At 52.9% G+C, this 22,365-nt stretch overlaps 1 protein-coding gene across 2 annotated transcripts in view; it reads left to right on the forward strand.

The window, feature by feature from the left end:
- Positions 1 to 22,365, forward strand: part of Gnb1l (G protein subunit beta 1 like) — a 70,442-nt gene that overhangs the window by 38,899 nt on the left and 9,178 nt on the right. For both annotated transcript variants that reach the window (XM_020160694.2, XM_074061203.1), the window contains 4 exons: positions 316 to 441; positions 6,755 to 6,917; positions 10,875 to 10,973; positions 15,277 to 15,492. In XM_020160694.2, the coding sequence (XP_020016283.1) occupies positions 316 to 441; positions 6,755 to 6,917; positions 10,875 to 10,973; positions 15,277 to 15,492 (604 nt within the window). The remainder of the gene's footprint in view (positions 1 to 315; positions 442 to 6,754; positions 6,918 to 10,874; positions 10,974 to 15,276; positions 15,493 to 22,365) is intronic.

Below are 22,365 nucleotides of genomic sequence, written 5' to 3' on the forward strand. Positions count from 1 at the left end.
CTGACCCTTTTGGACCCCCTTGAAGAAGCAGGGGCACATGCCCCTTTGTTATAGACCATGTAACATGTAGGCATTTTCAGTGTGTCATCCTCTGTCTGCTCCAGAGCAGAACAGGCCACACCAGTTCCTCCAAAGTAGCTCAGCTGTCTTTGCCTGCCATCACTGGGAGAGAAGCCAGTTTGACCCTGGGTCCAGAGAAGAGCTGTCTGCTGGTCAACTACCTGCTCTGTGTGGTGTCTCAGTGGATTCAGAATGGGTTCAGAATGTCCCCTGTCTCCAACACCTGCCCTGTCCTTATGCTTGGTCCTCTAACAGGTCTCAGAGTGGCTTGGTACACATCTGGAGCCTACAGACTCGGAGAGCAGTCACCACCCTGGATGGCCATGGGGGTCAGAGTGTGACCTGGCTGCAGTTGCTGCCCCAGGGTTCCCAGCTCCTCAGGTGGGTCATGACAGTAGTGAATGAGGTCCCAAAGGAGCCAGTGGGACTCAGGAGCCCCCTGATAGAGACCTTCGTGGCTCCACCTAGCCTCTAAGGCAGGGTGAGGGTGACCAGAAGGGGTCAGGTTGTGGTCAGATTGGCCACATCTTATGAGGGGCACAGGGCCAGCCCCTCGTCCTTGGGGAGATACACAGGCCCAACTTCTGTCACCTCCACCCTCTTTCCTGGGACCCTTCAGTGTTCTCTGGCAAGGCTAGGAGGTGCCATCTGAGGATGTCAGAGAGATGGGGTTGGTGACATCTAAGGTGGCTGCTGCCAGCCCAGGTGTGAGACAGTTGCAGAAGGCCAGGCTTCATGGAGGGCAGCAGGTTGTGGTTTGGAGGTAGGCAGAGGTGACAGCACCGTGTGTTGAAGGGAGGGAAATGGAACGAAGCCTGGGCTCAAGACTGAGCGCCCAATGGGGAACCACATGGACACAACAGCTCACAGACTGGAAGCTGGGGCTTTCAGAGCTGGAGCCCTGGCCATGTGGCCCGGCACGGGGCTGTAACAGCCTACATGAGTGTCATATGGACGTTTGCTTCAGCCTGCTTCTAACCTGGGCGAGTGATGGGTCTGACTCCTGGTCATTGCCTCTACCCACTCTCCTGTGGTTTCTGCCTATCTGTTCTCCTTCCTCCAGGCTTTGGGTCTGTATGTGTATGCGTGTGTGTGTGTGTGTGTGTGTGTGAGAGAGAGAGAGAGAGAGAGAGATTGAGATTTCTGTCCTCTACAAATTACTTGCCTATCACTTGTCTGGGCTGCTGTGCAGCTAGGAGGGACCATCGAAGTGGCTTGTCTTTATGAAGGTGCTCACTGTTCCAGCCTCTGTTTAGCTCAAGGGTGGGTTTCTGTTGCCATTGGCCTATCCCAGGGCAGTGTTCTAGGGCGTGCTGGCTGCTGATCACCCCTCCCTTCTACCATGGTCCTGTCTGAGGGATAACTGCTGACAAGAGCCGGATGAAGATACAGGCTCTTCCCATAGCCTGGGGTTGGCCTGTGGCATCAGCAGAGGTGTGTGTGTGGGGGTCCTCCATCACTACCAGTGGTGGATGCCATATGTGCTGAGGCCACAGAGCTCACCCTGTGTTGCTTGTGGCTTTGAGAGACTCAGGGCTGGGCAGCCTACAGGGATCACAAGGTAGGGGAAGGCAGCCCCTGGTGGCTGACTGCACCTGTAGAGGTGATGGGGCCAGGAAGCATCAGGAAGGGGCTTCCCTGCTTCTCATGGGTAGAAAGAGGCCAGATATGTCAGAGACAGGGAGAGTGTGCGCGGGGCTGGCCACAAGTCCTCCTCCAGGGCCACCTGGCTGCCAGAGAAAGCCATTGTCCTTAACTGAGGGACAACTGCCCCTGTGCAGAGACTGCTGTCACTAGCCCAGGAACCTAAAGTGCTTCCTGCCAGAGCAGCCTCTGCCCCCACATGGGCTGACTGCCATCCTCCTGGGACTCAACACTCTTCGTGTTCAGGGCATTCTTTTGCCACCACCTTCACTATCTAGAGCTGAAGAGGTACAGGTGGAGGGCAGGGCCTTCTGGACAGTGTGGAGTCCAGGCCCAGAGGGCAAGGCCTCCCTGGCCCCTGATAGTATGCAGAGCAATTTTGTGCCAGACTCACACCGAAGATGGCTGGGAAGTGCCCAAGGGACCAGAGGTGTCCAGAAGGGTGGCAGTACTGGCCCTATGCATTTAGAACCTTCCTTCCTGGCTCATCCTCCTCACACCCTACCCTCGGTGCAATATTGGTCTCCCTTTGTTTTCAGAGTAGACCCCATTTTTAAGTTCCCCCTGGAGTCATTTACAGCCGAGAGGTAAGCCCTTAGAGACCCGCTACTCCTCTAGGGCTAGACTCTGGTGGTCTTGGGCAGCCTGGGCAGGTGTTTGCTAATGCCTCCCTTTCCAGTCAGGTTGGCACTGCAGCAGCATCCCCTCTCCAGGCAGCCCAAACTATGGGTCAGGAGGCCTGTGGGTGGGGACTGCAGGTGTGGAATGTCCAGGTGCGTTTACGTTGCACTAGAGACCGTGGCCTGCTGAGGCCGCCTGCACTTGGCCTGCTCAGCTGTGTTTGGAAGTCAAGTCTCTCAAAGGGACCCTGTGCTTTCATGTTCTAGAAGGACTGGAGAACCCCTCAGTTCCATCTGTACCTGGGCCAAGACAGCCGCTGTGGCCGGGTGTTTTATATTATGAAATATACTCACAGGAAAGGGCAAGGGCAAGTGTACAGGGCTTTACGTTATCTCAGTTAGCACCTGAGTAACCACTTCCTGGTCCCCAGCCCCACCTGCCACTCTAACAAGTGCCACCACCCTCCCCCCCTCCCTTGAGGCAGAGTGACTCTGTGCCTTGTTCTTGATATACTTTTTTCTTTTTTCTTTTTTTTTTTTTTGGAGGGACTGGGGTTTGCATTCCAAACTAGCAAGGTGCTCTGCCACTTGAGCTCCAGCCCTTTTTGCTTTGTTTTTTTCAGATGGAGTCTCACTTTTGCCCAGAGCTGGTCTCAGACTGTGATCCTCCTACCTATGCCTCCTGTGTAGCTGATATTGCAGACATTTCCTACCATACCCAACTGCTTTGTTGAGATGGGATCTTGCTAACTTTTTGCCCTGGCTGGCTCAAACTGAGATCCTCCCAATCTCCATTTCCTGAGTAGTTGTAATTATAGATGTGCACTATCACACCTTGCTTGCTTTATTGTCTTAATGTATGTCTTGAAAAAGCATAGACTAGTTTTGTCTGGTTTTTCACTTAAATTAAATGAAAGGAGCAATGTCCTTTGCATCTAACTTCTGTCATTTAGCCTAACCTCTGTGAGGTACACCTGGCATGCATAGCTCCAGTTTCTTTTGGTTCTTGTCATCTTCTGTGTGGTAGCCACTGTACACATCTGCCCACACACTTACCTGCACTCCTGTTGGAGATACAGCTTGCCTGTTTGGGGCTGTTACAGGCAAAGCTGCCAGGAGGGCTCCTGTCCGAGCCTCCTGATGCCCAGATGTGCACATATCTGTGGTTTGAACCCTGGCCCCAGAGCTGGGGTGTCTGGGCCATGACACATGTGTACATTGGACTTGTCAGCAGACGCCCTTCAGCTCTCCCTGAAGTAGGGGCATACCCCTTGCTGTCCCTCTAGGGTATGTGCTCCTGAGTGTGATGTGATTTGAGTTTTCCAAATATGATGGCCCCTCTTAGAGTGTCTGTCAGCCACTTGGATAAACACTCTCTTAAGTATCTCTGGTCCCTTGCCCATTACTCTGTTGGACTGATACCTTTTTCTTTTGACCTATAGAGTTCTTTTTGCATTCTAGATATGATCAACATTTTTGTATCACAAATTCTGTTTTCAACATGATGGTTTGCATTTTTCACTCCCTTAATGCTGTCTCCAGTGGACAGAAGTTCTTCATTTTAATGGAGTCACATTTGCCAGGTTTTCCTGGCACTCAGTGCTTCTGGGTCTTATGTGGGGGCCTGCACTGAAGCCACGGAGGCCCCTCGCTGACGCCCAGGGACTTACCGTTGCTCCTTTTAGGTCTCTGGTTCCTCTGGAATTCACAGTGATGTGAGATGTAGGCCTTGTTTCCACAGGGAAACCCAGTGGTCCTATTGTCCCTTCCCTCCCTTCAGATTCAGCCATGTTGGCATCTGAAGTCATGGATAGGAAAGGCGTGTCAGGCAGAGGTACTGGTAGCAGTATACCAGACTTCTTGGTTCCCTCCAGTATGGAGTCACTTCTCTGTTCCTTGTTTCTCATGACCTCATCATTTTTGTGTTTTTTGTAGAATGCTCCTAGATACGGTTTATCCAATGTTTTCTCAGGATTAGATTGGGGGTCCTTGTTTGGGGTAGGAAACCTAGAGGGGTGAACGCCCTTCCCATCCATGGTTCCAGAGGTACCAGGGGTACATGACAATCCCCATGGCTCATTGCAGATGAGGCCGACTTTGATTGCTTGGGACGGGAGGTGTCTTCTGAGGCCCACTATCAAGATCGAATGGGTTGAGCATTCCTGATCTGAAAATCTAAAATCTGAAATGCTTTGAAACCTGAGTTTTTGAGTGTCAAGCTTAGGATTCTGGAGCATCTCAGATTTCATGTTCCCGGAGTAGGGATAATTTGGTGAAGTCTATCCAAATACTCCAAAATCTGAAAATCTCCCAAATCTGAAACACTTCTGGGCCCATGTGTTTTGGATAAGTGATCCTCAGCCCAGATTTCCTGGGTAACTGAGCAGCAGGTCACTAGGTCCTCCCCACCCTCAGAGGAGAAGAGCTAAGGTCCACCTTCTGAAGGCAGGCGCTCCAAGAACAACTGGGCCTATGTTAAAACCAGTACAGTAACTAAGAAACATTGGGGGGAACACATTGAGTTGTGCAAATGCCCTGTTTCTCCTTAAAGTTTCTCCCTCTCATGTTAGTATCCCAGTGACTTCTGCCTGCAGTGGTTATTTCTGGGCTGTTCTCTTGGGGACTTCCTAGTTCCTTCCTTCCTCCTCATTCTCCTTGCAGAAGAATTCTACTTTCATTGAAACTAAGTGGCTCAAGGCTCAAGTGGCAGAACACTTGCCTGGCAAGTATGAGGCCCTGAGTTCAAACCCGGGTCCTGCCAAAAAGAAACTAAGGAACCTGTACAGGAGGTTTGACCCTTGTTTTCCATTTATTGATGCAATCCCTTGTGAGAATGGGCTCATAGAAATTTATCTTGGTCGTTGGGTTAACATCTAACACTACTGATATTTATCACTAAGATTATTCTACCTCTGGGGACTGTACCCCTTTGCTGCAGCCCCTCTCTTTCCTTTTGTTTTGTTTTGTTAAGCATTTCCTTACTTTCCAGCACTCCAAGACACATCCCTCACCCCAGCCCTAGAATCGCCATTTCTCCAGACACCTGGCTCTGTGTTTGGAGACTGGGATGAATCAAGCCCTGGGCATTGGATGAGCTCGTTCCTTCTAGGTACTCTCAGTGGGCAGTGCTGGGAGACACCTGTGTGCTTTGCACACACGTGCATTCATTCTCCTGTCTGTGCACATGCGTGACCACACACACACACACATTCATACTGACCTCTTGGTTCTAATAATGACCCCACAGCTCCATCTGCCCCCCGGCCCTCCCCCTGCTTCTTTGCAATAGCTCTGTGAAGGCCCCATCATCCACCACTGATTCATGTATCTGCTCCACCCTGTGGACACGGAGAGGATTCAGAACCACTGCCCTGCTTGCCTGTGAGAAGCCAAGTCACCACCTGGAGCACTGTTGCTGCACAGTTGCATTTGTCTTTAATCTTACAGTGTCTTACTGTTGAAACACTACCCCAAAGGCCTTAGGTCACTTCTATCTGTGCCTCCCCTGACCCCACTGCCCCTCCCCCTCTCCCCGCAGTGCAGTGTGTCATCCAGTTTGTCACTGTGCAGTCAGTCCCTCCTGGGCTGCTAACATCCTGTTTGGTAAGTTGGTGGGATGATTTTCATGTGCACACAGTGAAGTTCACTCTGGCGTGTGCACGTCTGTAAGAGGTGTGGTAGAGCGGAGTCATGCACCTGCCTCCTCAGGGCCACACGGAGCCCTACAGAGCCCAGGTGGTTCTCTGTCCCTTTGTTGTGACTTTTCTAGAAGGCCTCAGGAGTGGGATCGTCCAGTGCGCATAGCCTTTCAGATCTGGCTTCCTTCATACAGCAGATCATGTCTAAGTTTCCTCCAGACTGTCACATGTCAGCAGTCAGCTCCTCTCTGTTGTTGATGGTGTTCGTGGCGTGGATGGCCATTATTCTGACGGCTGGATTGTTTCTGTTTGGACTGTGATGAGTAGAGCTGCTGTAAACATTCTTGTACAGGTTTGCAAGTGAATCAAGGTTTAAAATTCATTTTGGAAAAGACCTGGGTGAGACTGTGAATTAGGTTGGTTAAACCTAATTTGTTTGCTAAACCTAATTCACAGAGAGGAGGAAGGGTGGCTTGGCTATGCTTTAGTGCCGTGGGGAGATCAGGAAGGTCATGAGAGGCAGACCAAGGGGGCATGTGCGACAGGGCATCCCATGCCCTCAAGTCTGCTGCATGTCCTGGCACCAGTACCTTGGATGCCAACTCAGGTGTGAATACGGAGGCAAAAAAGCCTTTCTCAGCTGAGGCTCTGACCTGTGATGATCTGAAGCTCTCCACTGCCACTTTCTCTGAAAATGCAGGCACCTGCAGCTGTAGGGTCCAGGTGGATGCACTGTACTCACTGTGTCCATGTGGTGGGGGGTCTCAAAGCCTCTTCCTCTTGCTTTGTCAGTCAGGGCCGGGACCAGCGACTGTGTCTGTGGGACCTGGCAGAGGGCAGGAACGCTGTTGTGGACTCCGTGCACCTAGAGAGTGTGGGCTTCTGCAGGAGCTCTGTCCTGGCTGATGGGCAACTGCACTGGACACTTGCTGTGCCAGGGAAGGGCACTGATGAGGTGAGGACCAGCCCTTCTGAGGCCCCTTGTTCTATGAGCTGCTGGCACTGGGCTTTTCTTAAATAGGTGTGTGTGTCCTCCCACTGGTAAGGAGGCACCCTGTGCCATCTGTGCAACGCCACGTGGCTGCTCCAGAGGCCTTGGGCCTGTGCATAGCTGGCCCTGCCTCCTTCTGGTCACTTGTGAGGTAGGTCTGGAGGTGAGCCATTCTGCCTGGCAATGGTGGGAATCAGGAAGGGGTCTGGGTGATAGGGCTTGTGTCTCATGGGCCTTGGTTCCCAGCATAGCTCTGTGCATGAAGGAGAATTGCTCGGGATTGCTGTGTCTAGGCCCAAGGCCACCAGGGGTAGTTGGTGGAGAAGCCACTTGGGCCCATGGAATACTTGGTGACTGGTAAGACAAGGTGAAAAAGATGTGGGGTGTGATTATGTGGAAGAGCAGGTCATTACAGTGGCAGTCACAGTTCCAGAGGGACAGGTAATGAGGAAAGGTAAGCCAGAGGGTGGGGAGCAGGGAGGTCACTGTCGGTAGTGCCAGGGTGACCGGAGGTGGTGATGATGTGGGACTGGTCAGGCTGCCCATATTCCCAGGGACAGAGGAGGCAGGGTGCACAGGACAGGGCGATGGGACCGTGGGGGGAGGCAGGAATCCGGGGCAGGAGGACATGGCTATGGGTCCAGCTCCTAGGGTTGCAAAGGAAAAGTGGAGATGAGCCCAAGAGTGGTGAATGTTGGGTCTGGCGAATGTGCCGGAATGTTTCTCCAGGGCCAGAACGTTAGGGAGGAGCGGAAGGGGGCTCCTGTCCTCTGCCCTGTCCCCTGTGGGCTGAATCCCTTTGTGGCTGGCAGCACTGGGCAGGGCGGCTCCTGCCGGTGCTAGCAGATCAAGCCCCGTGCGCTTGGTTTGGCTTGGCCCCCGCCCAAGAAAAGTCGTTTTGTCTCCTAGCAGATCTAGTTCATAAATAATGAGATAGGAACAGGCATTTATTTGTTCATGATTGCATTTAAATCACCAATTAGGAGCTACACATACTTTTCTTGCCAATTTACCAGAGACCTGTTAAAAGTTTTATTAATGTGAGCAGGAGGGGCCTGCTTCCTCCTGGATGGCGGTGCCAGCACATCCCAAGCTGCAGACCCATGATATGCCATCCTGAAGTTTTTGAGAGCTCGTCCAGTCCCCAAGGGCAGTGCTGCTGCCCGTCATCCGTCCTCCATGTGCTCCCCTCTCGTCAACTCCAGTTCACCTCACTCCGTGGAGGCCAAAGGTCCCTGCCTGGTTTAACCAACTTCCTGGTCCCCAGCTCTCTCAGTACAGGTGGCATCAGTATTTTTCAGGAGCAGTGACCTTGCACATTCTGGAATCTGCCTAGACTGGGCTCTGGAAAAGCATCCCTGGCCTGTGCCCAGACAATGCCTGGGGAGCATGCTCCCACCCCATTTGGCCGTCTGGGTGGCCACGCTTGCCCAAACCCAACATTTTTCCTTCTGGAAACAAAAGTTGTAGTTGGGTGCCAGATGGAAAGCTCCTGCTATCCGTAGGAGGCTCTGAACACAGGGAGGCCAAGAGCTCCTCCTCCGACCCCACAGAGGCCTGTGCTGGGATGCCCAGGCCAGGCAAACACAGGCCTGCCCTGTGCCTAGGCCCTGGGCTCCCTGCTCTCCTGCATGCAGGGTGGAGTCAAGGTGCTGCTCCTCTCCATACTCCCTTGGGTTCCAGAACAGCCCTGGTTTTCACTCTATCCCTCTTCCCAGCCAGAGAGCAATCCTTTACAAGCTCCCTGCACCCTAGCTTGCCCAAGGCCCCTTGCCCTCAAGCCCCTCCTCCCTGCTGCCACAGGATCTTCCGAGCCCACAGATGGACAGCCCCTTCCTCATCTGTGCAGACTGCCTGTCCTGTGACTTATGCCTCCTCCAGTGCCAGCCCTAGGAACATGCACGCGTTAAAGACATCTTTTCCTGCCTGAGGCATTTGGGTCTCTTGTCGCTCTTCACACAGTAGCGACAACTGATTCTGCAAGGAGAACCCCTGGAACAGTCAGTATTATTCCTGTAGAAAGCAACAAGGGTCTCCCCCAAGTGCTGCTTGCTGGCTTCTTCTGGGTTCCTCAGGTTCCTTTGAGTCAGGCTCCATTGCTGCTGGGTCTTGGTTTTCAGACATTTTCCGTATCTTTCTTTTCCTTTTGCCAGTGCTTCATGGATGATTTTTCTCATAAGGAGTCCTGGCATCCAAGAATACCTTCATGCCTCCTTTTGCCTCCATACTTGCCATCTTGGCTGGCTTTAGAATTCAACTTTGTCGTCCTTTCCCTAGCTTGCAGGCTGCTCCCGTCATCATCTAGCCTGTGAACTCCTCCTGTTCTATGCCCTCTCCTGTTACTTAAGTTTTTTTCTGTTCCCTTCATTTTCTACTATATTGGTGCCTCTTCTGTCAGTCTGTCAGCTCACCCAGAGGCCCCTGGTTTCTCGGGGGCCCTCTATGTGTGCACACGTGTGTGCCTATGTGCCTGTGCATACCTTGAGTGCATGTGTGTAAAGGCAGGGCCTCTAAGACTCACTTCTGCAGCATTCAGGACTAAGAGCTGTGATTGTACTCTAGTGCTCATCAGGAACAGAAGGCTGGCCATTAGAAGCAGAGCCATGTGGGGGCACTGGCAAGGACACCCTGTCCAGAGAACACCATGGCCCATCCGTCTGTCCGCAGGACTCTAGCATAAGGACCAGGCTGTGTGCCTGGTTTTTTGTCCTACCTGGAAGCTGCCCCCCAGCACTGATCTAGAATTCATACCTGGGTGCTCTCCTATGTGGGTTAGCAAGGGCAACGCAACTCTCATCTGCACAGGCACCAGCCCCTCAGACCTTGTCCTAGGTGACCTGGCCTGAGTGGCTGTACCAGCTGGTGAGTCCTGTCCAGTCTTGTCCAACGGACTCTACAGGTTCTCTGGACCTCACATTCCTTGTGTGAAAACCAGAGGACACCCTGTATCTGTTGGCCTTTTTGTCTAGAGTGGTTGCACATCTATGTTCTCACTGCATAATTGATAGAAAGCCACTCTCACTGGTACCTAGGGAGGGTCAGAGCCAGCAGAGTCCTCCTCAGTTTTCAGAGTGGTGGCAGAGGGCACAGACCAGTCAGACTTGCAATAGAAGCTAGGCAGCCCTGTGACACAGTGTGTAATGTGGGAATTCTCTGCTGCTCTGAGCTCACAGGGTGGGTGTTCTGTCTTCCCTGGGTGAATGAGGGCGCCCAGGCACCCAGAGATACAGGGCAGATGGGGGCTCAGTTCTAATCTGTAGTGCTGCATTGCCCAAATCTGATCCTCACAGCCTCAGCCATCCTCTGGCGACAGCCCCACAGATAACAGAACACCCCACTAACATTGACAAGCTGGCATGTGAGCTGAACCACATGGACCACAAGGCACATCTCTGGGTCCAGTATCAAGGCAGCCTAGATACTCAGGCAGGCACATGGGCTCTAGAAGGCTAGGATCCAAATGGAGCTGTCCCTGCCCCATGCAGCGTGCTCATGTCTTTGGCTGGTGCTGATTCCTAGGCGCTCCTGTGCAAGGCTTTGTACCATTTGATGCACCTGAGATCCTTCAAAGTGACTCTTGCGAAAACCTACCCCAGGAAAGAGATAAGCAGAGGAGGGAAAATGGCCAAGTTAAGTCAGGTTCGAGTACACCAGGCCTGTCCTGCCCAGATGGTAAAAAGGGGAGAGGCCAGAGGTAGCCAGCATTCAGTGATGGGTGGTCACTCAGGAATGATGCAAGCCATTTATTTCACGCTCAAACCCGTGCGGCCTAATTAGGAGACACAGCTCTTCAGTCCCTTTGGGGAGGGGAGTAGAAAGAAACTTGCAGCAGCCTTGGCTAATCACCTTAAAAGTCTCCTGTTTGTATAGCAGAGACTTGGCTTGGCGTCGGCCCAAATCAACTTGTTTTCTCACTGTCAGGTTCAGATTCTGGAGATGCCATCCAAGACGTCAGTGTGCACCCTGAAGCCCGAGGCAGACGCCAAGCCAGGCATGCCCATGTGCCTGGGGCTGTGGCAGGTAAGGTGAGCGTGCGCCAGCCACACCCTGTGGCCACACCTGCTGGGCCCTGAGTCATGCCCCACTCAGGGTTTGATTTGTCGTCAAACCAGTGGGCAATACCCCTTCAAAGAACATGTTCACACTGCCTTCCGTGTCCCTGGTGTCCCAGCTGGACCTCTGCTCCTCCCAGGCTGCTGCTTCTTATGTTTTCATGGGACTTGTGTAAATCCCCCAGAGTAATCTAGCTTTGGTGCTCATTCTTCACAGGCCCCAGCGACCTCACCTTACAGGGTGCCCTGTGGCTGGTGGTGATAAGAAGGGGACAGTCAGGTCAGCTGCATGGCCTGCTCCCAGGGGACTGCGCACTCTTCCCCCTCAAAGCCGCAGTCCCAGGCTCTTCTGGGGCTGGAAAGGAAATGCTGACCTCAGCAAGCCAGCAAGGCCCTTGCTGTGCTGTGTTTAGGATTAGTTTTTGTTCCTTCTTTACCTCTTAGAGGCAGCAGTGGACTTAACATGCTGACTTTCCCTGCGGCCACACTGGAACTCCTGACCCATAGCCATTTCCTTCTTTCGTGGCTGTTCTTTCTGGACAGAGAGAATCAGGAGGCATCTCCTGGGACTAGTGGCAGAAACTGGGGTCCAGGTGGGAGTTGCAGTCTGGGGGGATCCTCCCCGAGTAGTCCCAGCATTTCTCAAGGTGAGACACTCCCCGCCCCAGCCACATTCCCGGGCTCGGTATATTTTCCCTCCTGGGGTCACTTGTGTTGGGGTCCAGTGGGTCCATTTGCGGAGAATCCTGGAAGCCTTAGCCCTGAGAGTCTTTGCTGGTACAGAAACAGCAGCGGGCAGGTCACTGGGCAGTGCCTATCTGGGGAGTGATTGGCAAACCCCAGGCCATCTCCCTAGTTCTGTTTGGTTCTGCCAGCTGCCCTGGGCTGGGCCATGGACAGGGGAAGTGGTTCCTGCCTTGTGCCATACTGCCTCTTTGAACTCTTCCCAAGAGTTAGGTGAGACAGGCTTGTGCAGTTGAGAGGCATCTGTAGGCCCCCATAAGAAGCACAGGAAAGGGGACCCTGCTCCAGGCATTTCTGTCTGTCACATGAAAAGGAAGATTGTTTGCCCTTCTTAGGATCAGCTCCCCTGCAGTTTTTTGACTGAAGGTTAAAGCTGGATTTCAGGATCTTTAGTAAGCTTGTCCTGAGGTGTTGCCTCTGCCACTCCAGCCTCTCAGAGAGAAGGCTCTGGGATGGCACAGTAGGTGGGGACTTCTGAGACACCTAAAATGACGAAGCTCCTAGAGCCTGCAGTTTCGCAGCTGGGCCTCAGAGGTAGAACTGAGCCAGTGGCCTCTGTATGACCTGGTGGGCTCCCCTGAAGGTTCCTGGGCACTTCCTCGGGGAGACAAACATCCCCCTACTCTGTCCCCTCTGAAGTTCTCCAGGCAGTAACCACAGAGCTCCCAGGTCCTGGGGAGGGACGCTTGTGGTTGCACCCATTCCTATTCTCCCTGAGAACGTAGCTCATTGCACAATCATTTAAAAATTCCAGCAGAAAAATGTGTAGAAAGGGATGTACAAACTTGTTAAGGTAATTAATATAGTTGACAGAAGGACAAATCACAGTTTTGTCAGAGATATGGATCCAACGTGACACACTTAGGTACTAAAAGCCTACAAAAACTAGGAAGGTTCCTTTCTTCTCCCCAAGCCTGAGGTCTGGTTGTAAAGTTACTAATATGAGTGTGGCAAAGTAACGTGACCTAGTTTTCTTTCTTTCTTTCTTTTTTTTTTTTTTGTCTCTGAAACACTCAGATCCATTTTTATTTTGCTCCTCAAAGTGTCAGACTTACATCGTTAGAACAATTATTGCCTAGAAGACCAGTATCTGAATCAGGCCTGAGGCAGCATCACTGGCAACAGCCACCAGAGTGGGAGCTCCAGTCGCTAAGTCTTGGGGCTGCTTCATGCAGCCCCAGCTGAGTTGTGGTGTAGAGTTGGGGCTCCCATGGGACTGGCCTGCTAGGATCCCTCAGGATGCACACCAAGGGAGAAAAGGGGCTCCAGAGCAAATCCTTGCCTATAGGTCTCAGCCGAGGGTGAGGGGAGATGCCAGAGAAGAGCAGAGCAGGGGGACTTCAGGTCCTCACCCCTGCAGTGGTTGGGTAGCACCGCAGGGTGACCACCAGAGGCCCTGTGGCCACAAGAGCACTGTCCGGCATGTGGCGTCTGCCACTAGGAAGCTGCAGAGACCCAGGACAGATGAAGGAGAGCAAGGTGGCTAGATGCTGTACCAGCAGTGGGCACCAGTGGAGGCTTCATACACCAACGAGCTCCTCCAAGCCAGTCTGGTTCCTGTGATGGAGACCTCATGGCACCACACCAAATGGGTCATCTCCTGTAACCCCTGGATTAGCTGTGGTGCTCAGAACTCAGAAGCCATAGGCTTCTTGCAGAGATTGTCCAGAGTCAAGGGCAATGATGAGAGGATCCCCTGGACTGTTTCAGCTTAGAGAATGCAGAAGGCAAGTGTCCCATGGGGAGGAGGACAGGCAGACTCATCTGAAGCTGCATATTATATTAGTAAGAGCCACCACCGAGGTGAGTTCTTTAGAGTAGGCCTCTGGGGCAGGGTCCAGCAGGTGGCCACACTGAGGCTGGCAGCAGGGACTGGTGTGTGTGGTGCACACACCCGGCTATAGAGAGTTCCAGGCTTATTCCATCTGGCCCTAAGCCTGGTTCCAGACAAGGCTGTTCATCTAGACAGGCCCATCTGAAGAGGCTGGAGAGGTTTGGCTGCCCCATAGGGAGCTGCCAGGCAGAAGGCGTGACTGCTTACTTTTTTTTTTTTTTCCCCTCTTCTTCTTTTTTGAGACGGTCTCACTATCTAGCTCAGGCTGACTGACTTAAACTCACAGTCTTCTTGAGTGCTGGGATTACAGGTGTGCCCTACCATGCCTGGCATGACTGCTTCTTAATGCGTTCGGCGATACATCTGGAACAGTAGTGGTATAAGTCTAGCAAATCACTTCGAAGCAGATGATCGGATAAATACCAGCATGTAGCTCTTCCCTGTGACAAGAATGTAGCATTGAGGCCTGGGCCCTACTGCGTGGTAGGGAGCAGGGCCAGTGCACTGCAGCGAAGGACACAGTGTGGTTTCTGGCCATACAGAACAACAATTCCAGATTATGCCTGGGAGCAACCACTGAGGAAGAAGGCATCTGCATGTCTCCTTCCTATTTGTGCATGTGAATTTGAATTGCCATCAGGACACAATGGGATTACAAGCTTCTGAGGACATGTAAAGGCCACCTCTGCACAAGCTTTGGCTTCAGCAGGTTCGCTGTGCCCATGTACAAGTCTAGTGACTGTCTTTCCATCCTTGTTGCTGGCATCTGTCCAGATTCCTGGCCTGGCTCCCCTGACCCCATCACACCACACCTCAGCCTCTCCTCCTGATTCTGAGAGCCCTGATCTTTGTGCTGGCTGCTTGTTAGACGCGTGCCCTGGTCCTCCAGCTAACCCAGGCCTCCTTGCTCGGCCGTGTGAAGTTTCTCTTGGGCCGCCGCTCAGTGCCAGGACTGACGGCTGTGTCCCCTAGGGTGACTTGGATCCTGCAGTGTTCTTCTTCTGGAGTTGTTTCAGAGGCTAAATAAACGAGGCATCTGCCCAGGGCGCAGAGCCCTCTGACCCTCACACTCATTCATCATGATAGTGAGGGTTGCTGGAGACCTGTTCCTAGCAGGCTTCCAGGGGTGGGGGCTTCTGCAGCCACATTGACAAAGCCCAGAAAGTTCATTTTTCACTGAGATGAAGCTTGCAGTTTTCCTGCCTGGTACTTCTACAGGTGACAAGCCCCAATAAGGAATGGCCTCAAGTCTCAGGCCTGGGAGACAGGAGGTAGGAGGATGGGTCGCTGGCACTCCCCAGGGTGCTGGGGTAGGGGACACGGTCTACCCTCTCGACAGGATCCAGTGCAGGCAGATGCTGTGTCTTAGGCTGGTAAGAAGTGGTGTGGCCATGTGAGGCCTGGGGACTCAGCTGGGCCACTCTGGGCCCTGCCTTCCAGTCCCTCAGGTGCTCAGTAGCAGTAGCCCTGTCAGACCTCTGCTGATGGTGTAAGCCAACATGGGAGGTGTGTGGGCAGGCACCGAGGGCGCAGACTGAGCCTCAAGGCTGCTGGCCACATGGAAATCCCAAGAAACTGCTCCCTGGTGGTTCACGCCACTTCTGGGCCTGGCAAGGAGAGTCAACCGGTCTCCCCCAAATGCACTGGAGGCCAGGCCCTTCCGGGAGTTCACCCACACTGCTTTTCCCCGCAGGCCAACTCCAGTCCCCGCCCCCTCCTTCTAGCTGGGTATGAGGATGGATCAGTGGCCCTGTGGGACATCTTGGAGCGGAAGGTGTGCAGCCGTGTCGCCTGCCACGAGGAACCCATCATGGGCCTTGACTTCGACTCCCAGAAGGTCAGGGGCGTCTCGGGCTCTGCGGGGAAGGCACTGGCTGTCTGGAGCCTGGATGGGCAGCAGTCCCTGCAGGTCAGTGCACGGGCCCTGGGCCTCATTTATCCTGCTCTGCACTAACAGTCTGATAGGCTGAAACAATATTTAGGCATGAAGAGGAGCTGCTGCAGATCCCTGGCTAATTAATCACTCAGAGGCACCACAGGCAGGCCTGTCCGTGGCCAGCACAAGAGGAAGGGCGTGTGGGCGTGGGCCCACCACTCACATGGTTTGGGTTTCTCCCAGACCACTGTTAATAGCCGTCACGTCTTGTCCATCTAGAGAAAGGCACGTAGAGTCTAGGCAGACCCAAACCCTTTTGTGAAAACTCAGAGGAATTTGGTCAGTAAGGAACTGATTAATCAAACCCAAAACACTGTGGAAAACTACACAGAGCCACGGCCTCCGGTGGTGGTCTGCAGGCTGACCCTAAGGAGGCTGTGGCTCCCAGGTAGCAGGAAAGCTCTCTGGGCAAGAGTGAGGCCTCATGGCTGAGTGGGGATTGCTGGAGCTCCCCCATCCCAGTGCGTTATGAACTGCTCAGCTAGTGGGACTCAAGAGTTGCCTGGTGCCCAGGCCTGGGCCTGTGACCACAGTGTGCAGCATAGGTTCAGTCTGCATGTTGCAGCCCATCTGCAATGGGGAGGGGAGGTTGGGTCAGGGTTGGAGGTGTGTGAGACACTTCCAGGTTTTGCTTTAGTACAGGTCTGGTAGGCTGCAGGCCATGGGATTCCAGAGGGTGGTCTGGGTACATACCAACTCTGGGGTGGATTAAGGAGCCCTCAGCCACCTGGAGTCTCAGAAGACAGACTTGGCTTTGGCCAACCAGTGGCAACTTTGGAAACAGCCCTAAGACAACAGATCTAGTAGGGATTATGACCTGAGGGGCATCCAGCAGCAGAAATTGCAGCAGGCCTCACTCTTGGGTTCACTGTAGTTTTAGTCCAGAGCACTACTGACAGGGCACAGGGCAGCCCTCCTCAGGGGGGTGTAGTAGTCCAGGCTTCCCACACACAACAGGAATCTGCAAAATGGGCACTACTCAAGGCTTCTCCTGAGATGGGGAGGCCTCTTCCAACAGCCTCGGCAGTCACCAGCCTGGGCCCTGCAGCTGGGGGACAGAGCTTACTTTTTTGGCCCATCAGATCTACCCTGAGTTGGCATCATCAAAGTCCCTGAGGCACGCAGGTGGACTGGACCCCAGGTGAAAGTCAGGGCTGGGCCCTGTGAGTATCACCAAGTCTAGGGCACATCATGAGGCCATCCCGGAAGAGGATCTGAGTTAGGACAGTGGACAGAGGACACAGTAGAGGCAAGGGTTGCAGGGCCAGGGAGGAGTTCTGGGTAAGAGAGAGACTGACAAGGAACAGAGCTGGAAGGGGTGCCCAAGAGGATACAGTGGCCTAGGGCTGAGCACTGAGGCTAAACAGAGGCAGACCTCAAATGCCCCAGTGGAGAACAGAGGTGACAGACACAGTGAGGTCGACTGCATGGATGAGGACCATGCTATGAGGCTGTCGGGCACCTCTGCCAGGGTATATGCAAAGGGTTCCTGTTGGCCAGAGCCCAGTGAGGAAGGGAAGGGAAAGGAGGAGTCTACCAGCAAGGCAGGCATACATTCATTGCCCCTCTCCTGAGACCAGCCTGTGTCAGGCACACGGTAGACTCAGATTAAGCTGTTCTGTCTGCCTGTCCATTCAGCTATCCTTCTGTCAGTTTTCAGGGATACTCACAGAGGCCCTGCTGGGAGGGGCAGAGCTTCTCACACTTCCACCTGGGAAGAGGAGACTCCGAGTCCTCAGAATCGTGGGGGTGACCCCACTTATGGCCATTTTTGAGAAACTGGATGCTAAGGTGCTCAGAGTGTGGGGTCTGCATTTCCTGAGCTACTGCCTATAGGTGCTATGAGGGGCATGGAGGGCTCCCTCATATGCCTCTCTCCTGCCCCTCAAGCCTGGTTTGAGGACCCGGCAGCACCGCCCCCCCAACCGTGGGGTCCAGTGTTCATTCCCCTGTGACTTGACCCTCATTGGCCTGAGTGCAAAGGGCTGAAGCCCAGGCAGCTTCCCCAAGAGCTGTGCAGCTCCCCACCCAGGCTTCCTGCACCCTGGGTCCTGGGAAGGGGCAATCCTGGCCCAGATCTGCTTGGTCTCTCCTAGAGTGTTTGGAAAACAGCTGCTGGAACTTAAGACTTAAATTTATGGGGCACATTCCAGTCCAGAGATGAACTTTTACTCCACTAATGAATTGAAAAGTTAAAGCAGAAGGGAACCAGGAATTGTAGCCTGGAAGTAGTTGGAGTGATGGTGGGCGCTGGGCAGGACCTGGCTCAGCGCGCACATCAAAGGAGGAGGGCTCCCCTGCCCCCTGCTGAGCGTGTCTGTGCTGTTGGAGGGAGAGGGTCACCCTGTGGACTGGGTGAAGGCTCAGTGCTATTTTACCCAAGATCACAGCCAGTGCTGGCCCTAGACGCGCAGAGATTCCAGGTTCTGTAAAGCTCAGGCCTCTGGACAAGAAGCATCTTAGAGCACCTTGCCATGCAAGCCACCTGAGGCAAGCGAGTGGGCCCAAGCCCTTGGCGTCCTCGGGCCCATGCCACGGCACTGCAACATGGCTGCCTGCCTTGGCCCAAGAGCCACGTGGGCGTAGACATGCCTCCCTCATGTCCTCCGGCTGAAACCCCTAATGAGCCCAAATCAATCTCTCACAGGCGAGGCTGGGAGCAGAGATGTGGATGAGGTTCCCCACAGCAGAGCGTGGGTAATCAGAACCAGATGGCGGCTGTTCCTCGCATTCCTGACACCTGAGGTCATGTGCTGTCGGAGCCACTGGTGGCCAGAGATCCTTCCTGGAGGGTCCTGGCCCGGACCATGGCTCAGCTAGGGACCACAGCAGTGACCAGTGGGCTACCTGTTCAGGACAGTGCTTGGGCATAGCTCAGAGACAGTCAGTGAGTAACGCAAGAACTGCATGTCTGCCTTACAGAGGTGGCTTTGCTGTGGCCCTGGGCTGTCGTCAGATACAGGTGGTACGCAGGCCCCACTCTTTCCTCCCATACAGGGCACGGCCCACAGCCTTGAAGCAGGGACTGATTTATAGTCAGTAGTATTTTTAGGTCTTTAAGTAATAATGAGGCTCCCCCTCCCCAGTCAGCCTTGGGCCCAAATGGACCTGCTGCACTCTCCTGGCACTGTGCTCAGCCAGCAACCCAGCTGTGTTCCCATCTGCAGTCCTGACTGCACCACAGTGACGCTCCCACCCCATCCCCAGCTCCTCTAGAGCCCCCCCCCCCAAGCTTTGTCGTAGCAGAGCCCCCAGGCAGCAGGGCGAGAGACCACAGGACCCTAGCCAGCTCCCTGCATTCAGAGTTCCCATGTGCCCTGTATTAGAAGGTAAGGACTGCTGTGAACCTAAGGCTCAGTCCAACCCACTGTCCACGTCAGGAACAGAAAAGCAGAGAACCACAGGGCTGGAGCAGATCCTCCTCATCCTCAGAACACGGCCACAGGGAGGCACTGGTCTTTCTCCAGTGTAGTCCCATGCAGGCTTCCTGTATCTCCCTCATTGCCTCCAGGGAAACCCAGTTCTTGTGCCAAGGTGCCTCTGCCTTGATGCTGTGTCCTGTTTCCAGGAGTGACTGTGGTGGTGTAGAGCATTCCTGTCCCAAGGATTGTGGCCAGCTAGACAGTTGGCACATCCGTGCAGTTGGGCAGGAACTGGCATCTCAGCCCCTCCCAGGTGAAGGTGCTGAGGAAGCCAGTTCAGGGGCTTTCTCTGCCCATAACCACCTTCTGTCTGTGGACAGTGTGGACCAGGTCTGTGGATGCTTCTGCATGCCTGGGCACTGAAGGAGTAGGTTGAAAAGCAACTCTCTTCTCCTCTAGAAACATCATGGTTAGAAAATTCCCATAAAGAGAGACTAGCAAGAAAGTGACCATGAGTGGGTTCCAGTAATGCCCCACAGCTCTGTGCCCAGGGGCCCCCTCTTTACCTCTGGCCCAGGGCAAAGTTCTCAAGAGATGAAAGGCCAATGTCAAGTTAGCTTCCTGCCCTGGTTCCCAATCCCAGCTCTCCCAGGCCAGTGGTATACTGATCCCCATGGGATCTGCCCCATGACCGTGCTCCAGCATGGGCCCTCTGCTCCCTTGGGAGCCTGTGTGTGGAGCCGAGTGGAAAGGAGTGGGCAGTGTAGAAGTGGTATGGATGGAAAAGTGTACAGCCTCAGCAGCCAGGCACTTTGCACACTGAGGGCCACCTGGGTTCATGAATGCAGAGTGGCAGTTGAATGTTCTATAGCCTGTTCTACTGCTCACGTACAAGCACAGGCAGGAAGCACACGGAGACCTCAGAACCAGGGTTCCGCCAGATGACAACAACAGAGGGTGGGCAGAGCACCCAGGACACAAAGGCAGTGCTGGCTGCAGTGGATGGCAGAAGAAGGGCAGGGCCAAAAGAAGTGGTCAGCAGGTCCTTGAATCAGTAGAGGTTGGTACTGAGAGGTGGCTGGAAGGGCAGAAAGGCAGGCTGGCTGGGGCCTTGGCCTTGAGAAATGAAGCAGTTGACAAGGTGACTGGAGGATACGGAGCCCAGGTGCTGAATCACTGGTTGGAACCCAGAACCCGCCACCTGTGAGCAGGGCAGTGACATTCTGGAGTGGGCTAGGACAGGGCCAGTGGTGAGTGGTGGGTGGAGGTGGAGGTGGAGGTGGAGGTGGTGGTGGAGAGGCTGCATGGGCTGCAGGTTATTGACAGGATCTATCAGGTAAGATTCTTTCCACTCCTCGTGGGAAAGACTGAGGATCATGTGTGAGTGCTGGATGTGTTTTCTGCAACTCTCAGATTGACCTGTGTTTTCTTCTCTAATCTATTAATTTTGTAAATTGCATTGTTTGATTTTTTTTTTCTTTAACATCCAAATGGGCCCAGCTTGCTGGTGTATGCCTGAAGTCCCAAACTACTCAGGGAGTTGATGCAGGAGGGTCACTTGAGCCCGGGAATTCAAGACCAGCTTGGTCAACCTAGGGATACCTGGCCTCAAAAAAGAATCGTCCTAAAATAACCAGGGCATCGTGTTTGTCTTCTCACTCTGCTGGGCTTGGTCAGAGTTGTTCAGGGTTGTGGATTGACCAGCACCTTCTTCCTCTTGCCACTTAGCTCCGTTGATAGTGCAGATGTACCAGGAGCCCCCAAATTGGCCCTTCTTCTTCAGATTGCTATATAAGTCTAGGCAAGAAGAATCTGCTTTTTTTGTTGTTTGTTTTTGGGTTTTTGGGATTTTTTTTTTTTTTTTTTTTGGTGGTGCTGGGGTTTGAACTCAGGGCCTTATACTTGCTAGTCAAGTAGTCTACCACTTGAGCTACACACCCAACCCTTTTTGGTTTATTTTTCAGATAGGGTCTTGCACTTTTGCTCAGACTGGTTGCAGACTGCAGTCCTCCTGTCTCTGCCTCCTGAATGGCTGCGATTACAGGCTAAGGCACCATACCCTGCCTTGGGCTCTTTTGTTTTTGTTTTGTTTTGTTTTTTAGCAGCATGGGGGATTCCAGGTGCATGAGACCCAGGGCCTGTCACTTGCTCACACACTGAGTTACATCAACCTGGAATCTGTTTCTTGAATAGCTATAGATCAGTGTTTCCCTACACTACTATGGTTTTGGTGTTTTCTCTGTGGAGAAGTTTCAATTTTCTTTGTGGACTCAGGTTTCCTGGTTTAGGGGCTAGGTGCAGTTTTCTGGGAATTTAACTGTAGGCATGAAAATATATGTGCAGCGTATTCTAATCATTTTGAGGTTGTTTATGATAAGTGTGTGAATTTCTGCCATTTCCAGAGTACTGTCCTTTTCTTTTTTGGTGGTACTAGGGTTTGAACTCAGGGCTGCTTACTAAGCAGACATTCTACCACTTAAGCCACTCTGTCAGCCCCCACCACCCACTGCCCTTTTTTTTTTTTTTTTTTTGTGATGGGTTTTTTCAAGATAGGTTCTTGAGAACTATTTCTCCAGTCTGGCTTCGAACCACGATCCTCCTGATCTCTGCCTCCAGAGTAGGTAGGATTACAGGCATGAGCCACCTGTGCCCGGCTTCCTTTTTATTCCTGATCAGTCTTAACCTTACTGATCCTTCAAAGTTTTGTTTTTCCAACTCATCATTTGTTTGTATCTTTTTCTTCTTCCTGTGTTCTCTGGGTTCATTCTGTCTCTCTAACTTCAGTTGGATGGAAGCGGGGCCTTGCTTTGCCTACGTGTTTCCATTGGGTGACCCTGTAGCAGGGTCCCATGCCACCACGTGTGGCTTATCTTCATTATCCCTCCCTTCTAGGCAGACCCTGTTTTTATTTGTTCTCTGGCCACTGAGCTGATTAGAGTGTTTTTTTGGTTCCAAATGTTTGATTCTCACCTCACCCCACCCCATTATCTTTTAGTTTTGAAATTCTAAGTTAATTAGATTGTGGTCAGAGAACAAGGTCTGAATGATATCAGTTCTTTGAAATGCAGAGGGCCTGTCCAATTTGCATAAGTATCCCACATGTGAATAAAAAGAAAGTGCCTCTCTCTATTAGAGGCACAACTGCACACTTAAATGGGTCAGGTGTGACTAGACCTCACAGTGCAACTCCACCAGAGTCAAGGCCAGGGCCTCTGAAGGTCAGGCGACCCTTGGGCTGGCTTACCTTTCCCCCAGCTCTTGCCCATTTTTGGTTTATGCATTTGAAAGCCAGCTTAGGAGTGTGCAAGTGTGAAGTGATAATCTTCCTAGTTAATTTTCTTTAGTCACCCTCATTATCTCTGGAAAGGACTTTTGCCCAAGAGTTTATTTTGCCAACTCTCCGTATGACCCAGATCAAATTTCCTTTGGTTACTTACTACCTTTTATAGGTTTTGGGTTTTTTAATCCTTTCTGACGACCCTTC

This window comes from Castor canadensis, chromosome 18 (genome assembly GCF_047511655.1).
Source record: "Castor canadensis chromosome 18, mCasCan1.hap1v2, whole genome shotgun sequence".
Lineage (NCBI taxonomy): Eukaryota > Metazoa > Chordata > Mammalia > Rodentia > Castoridae > Castor > Castor canadensis.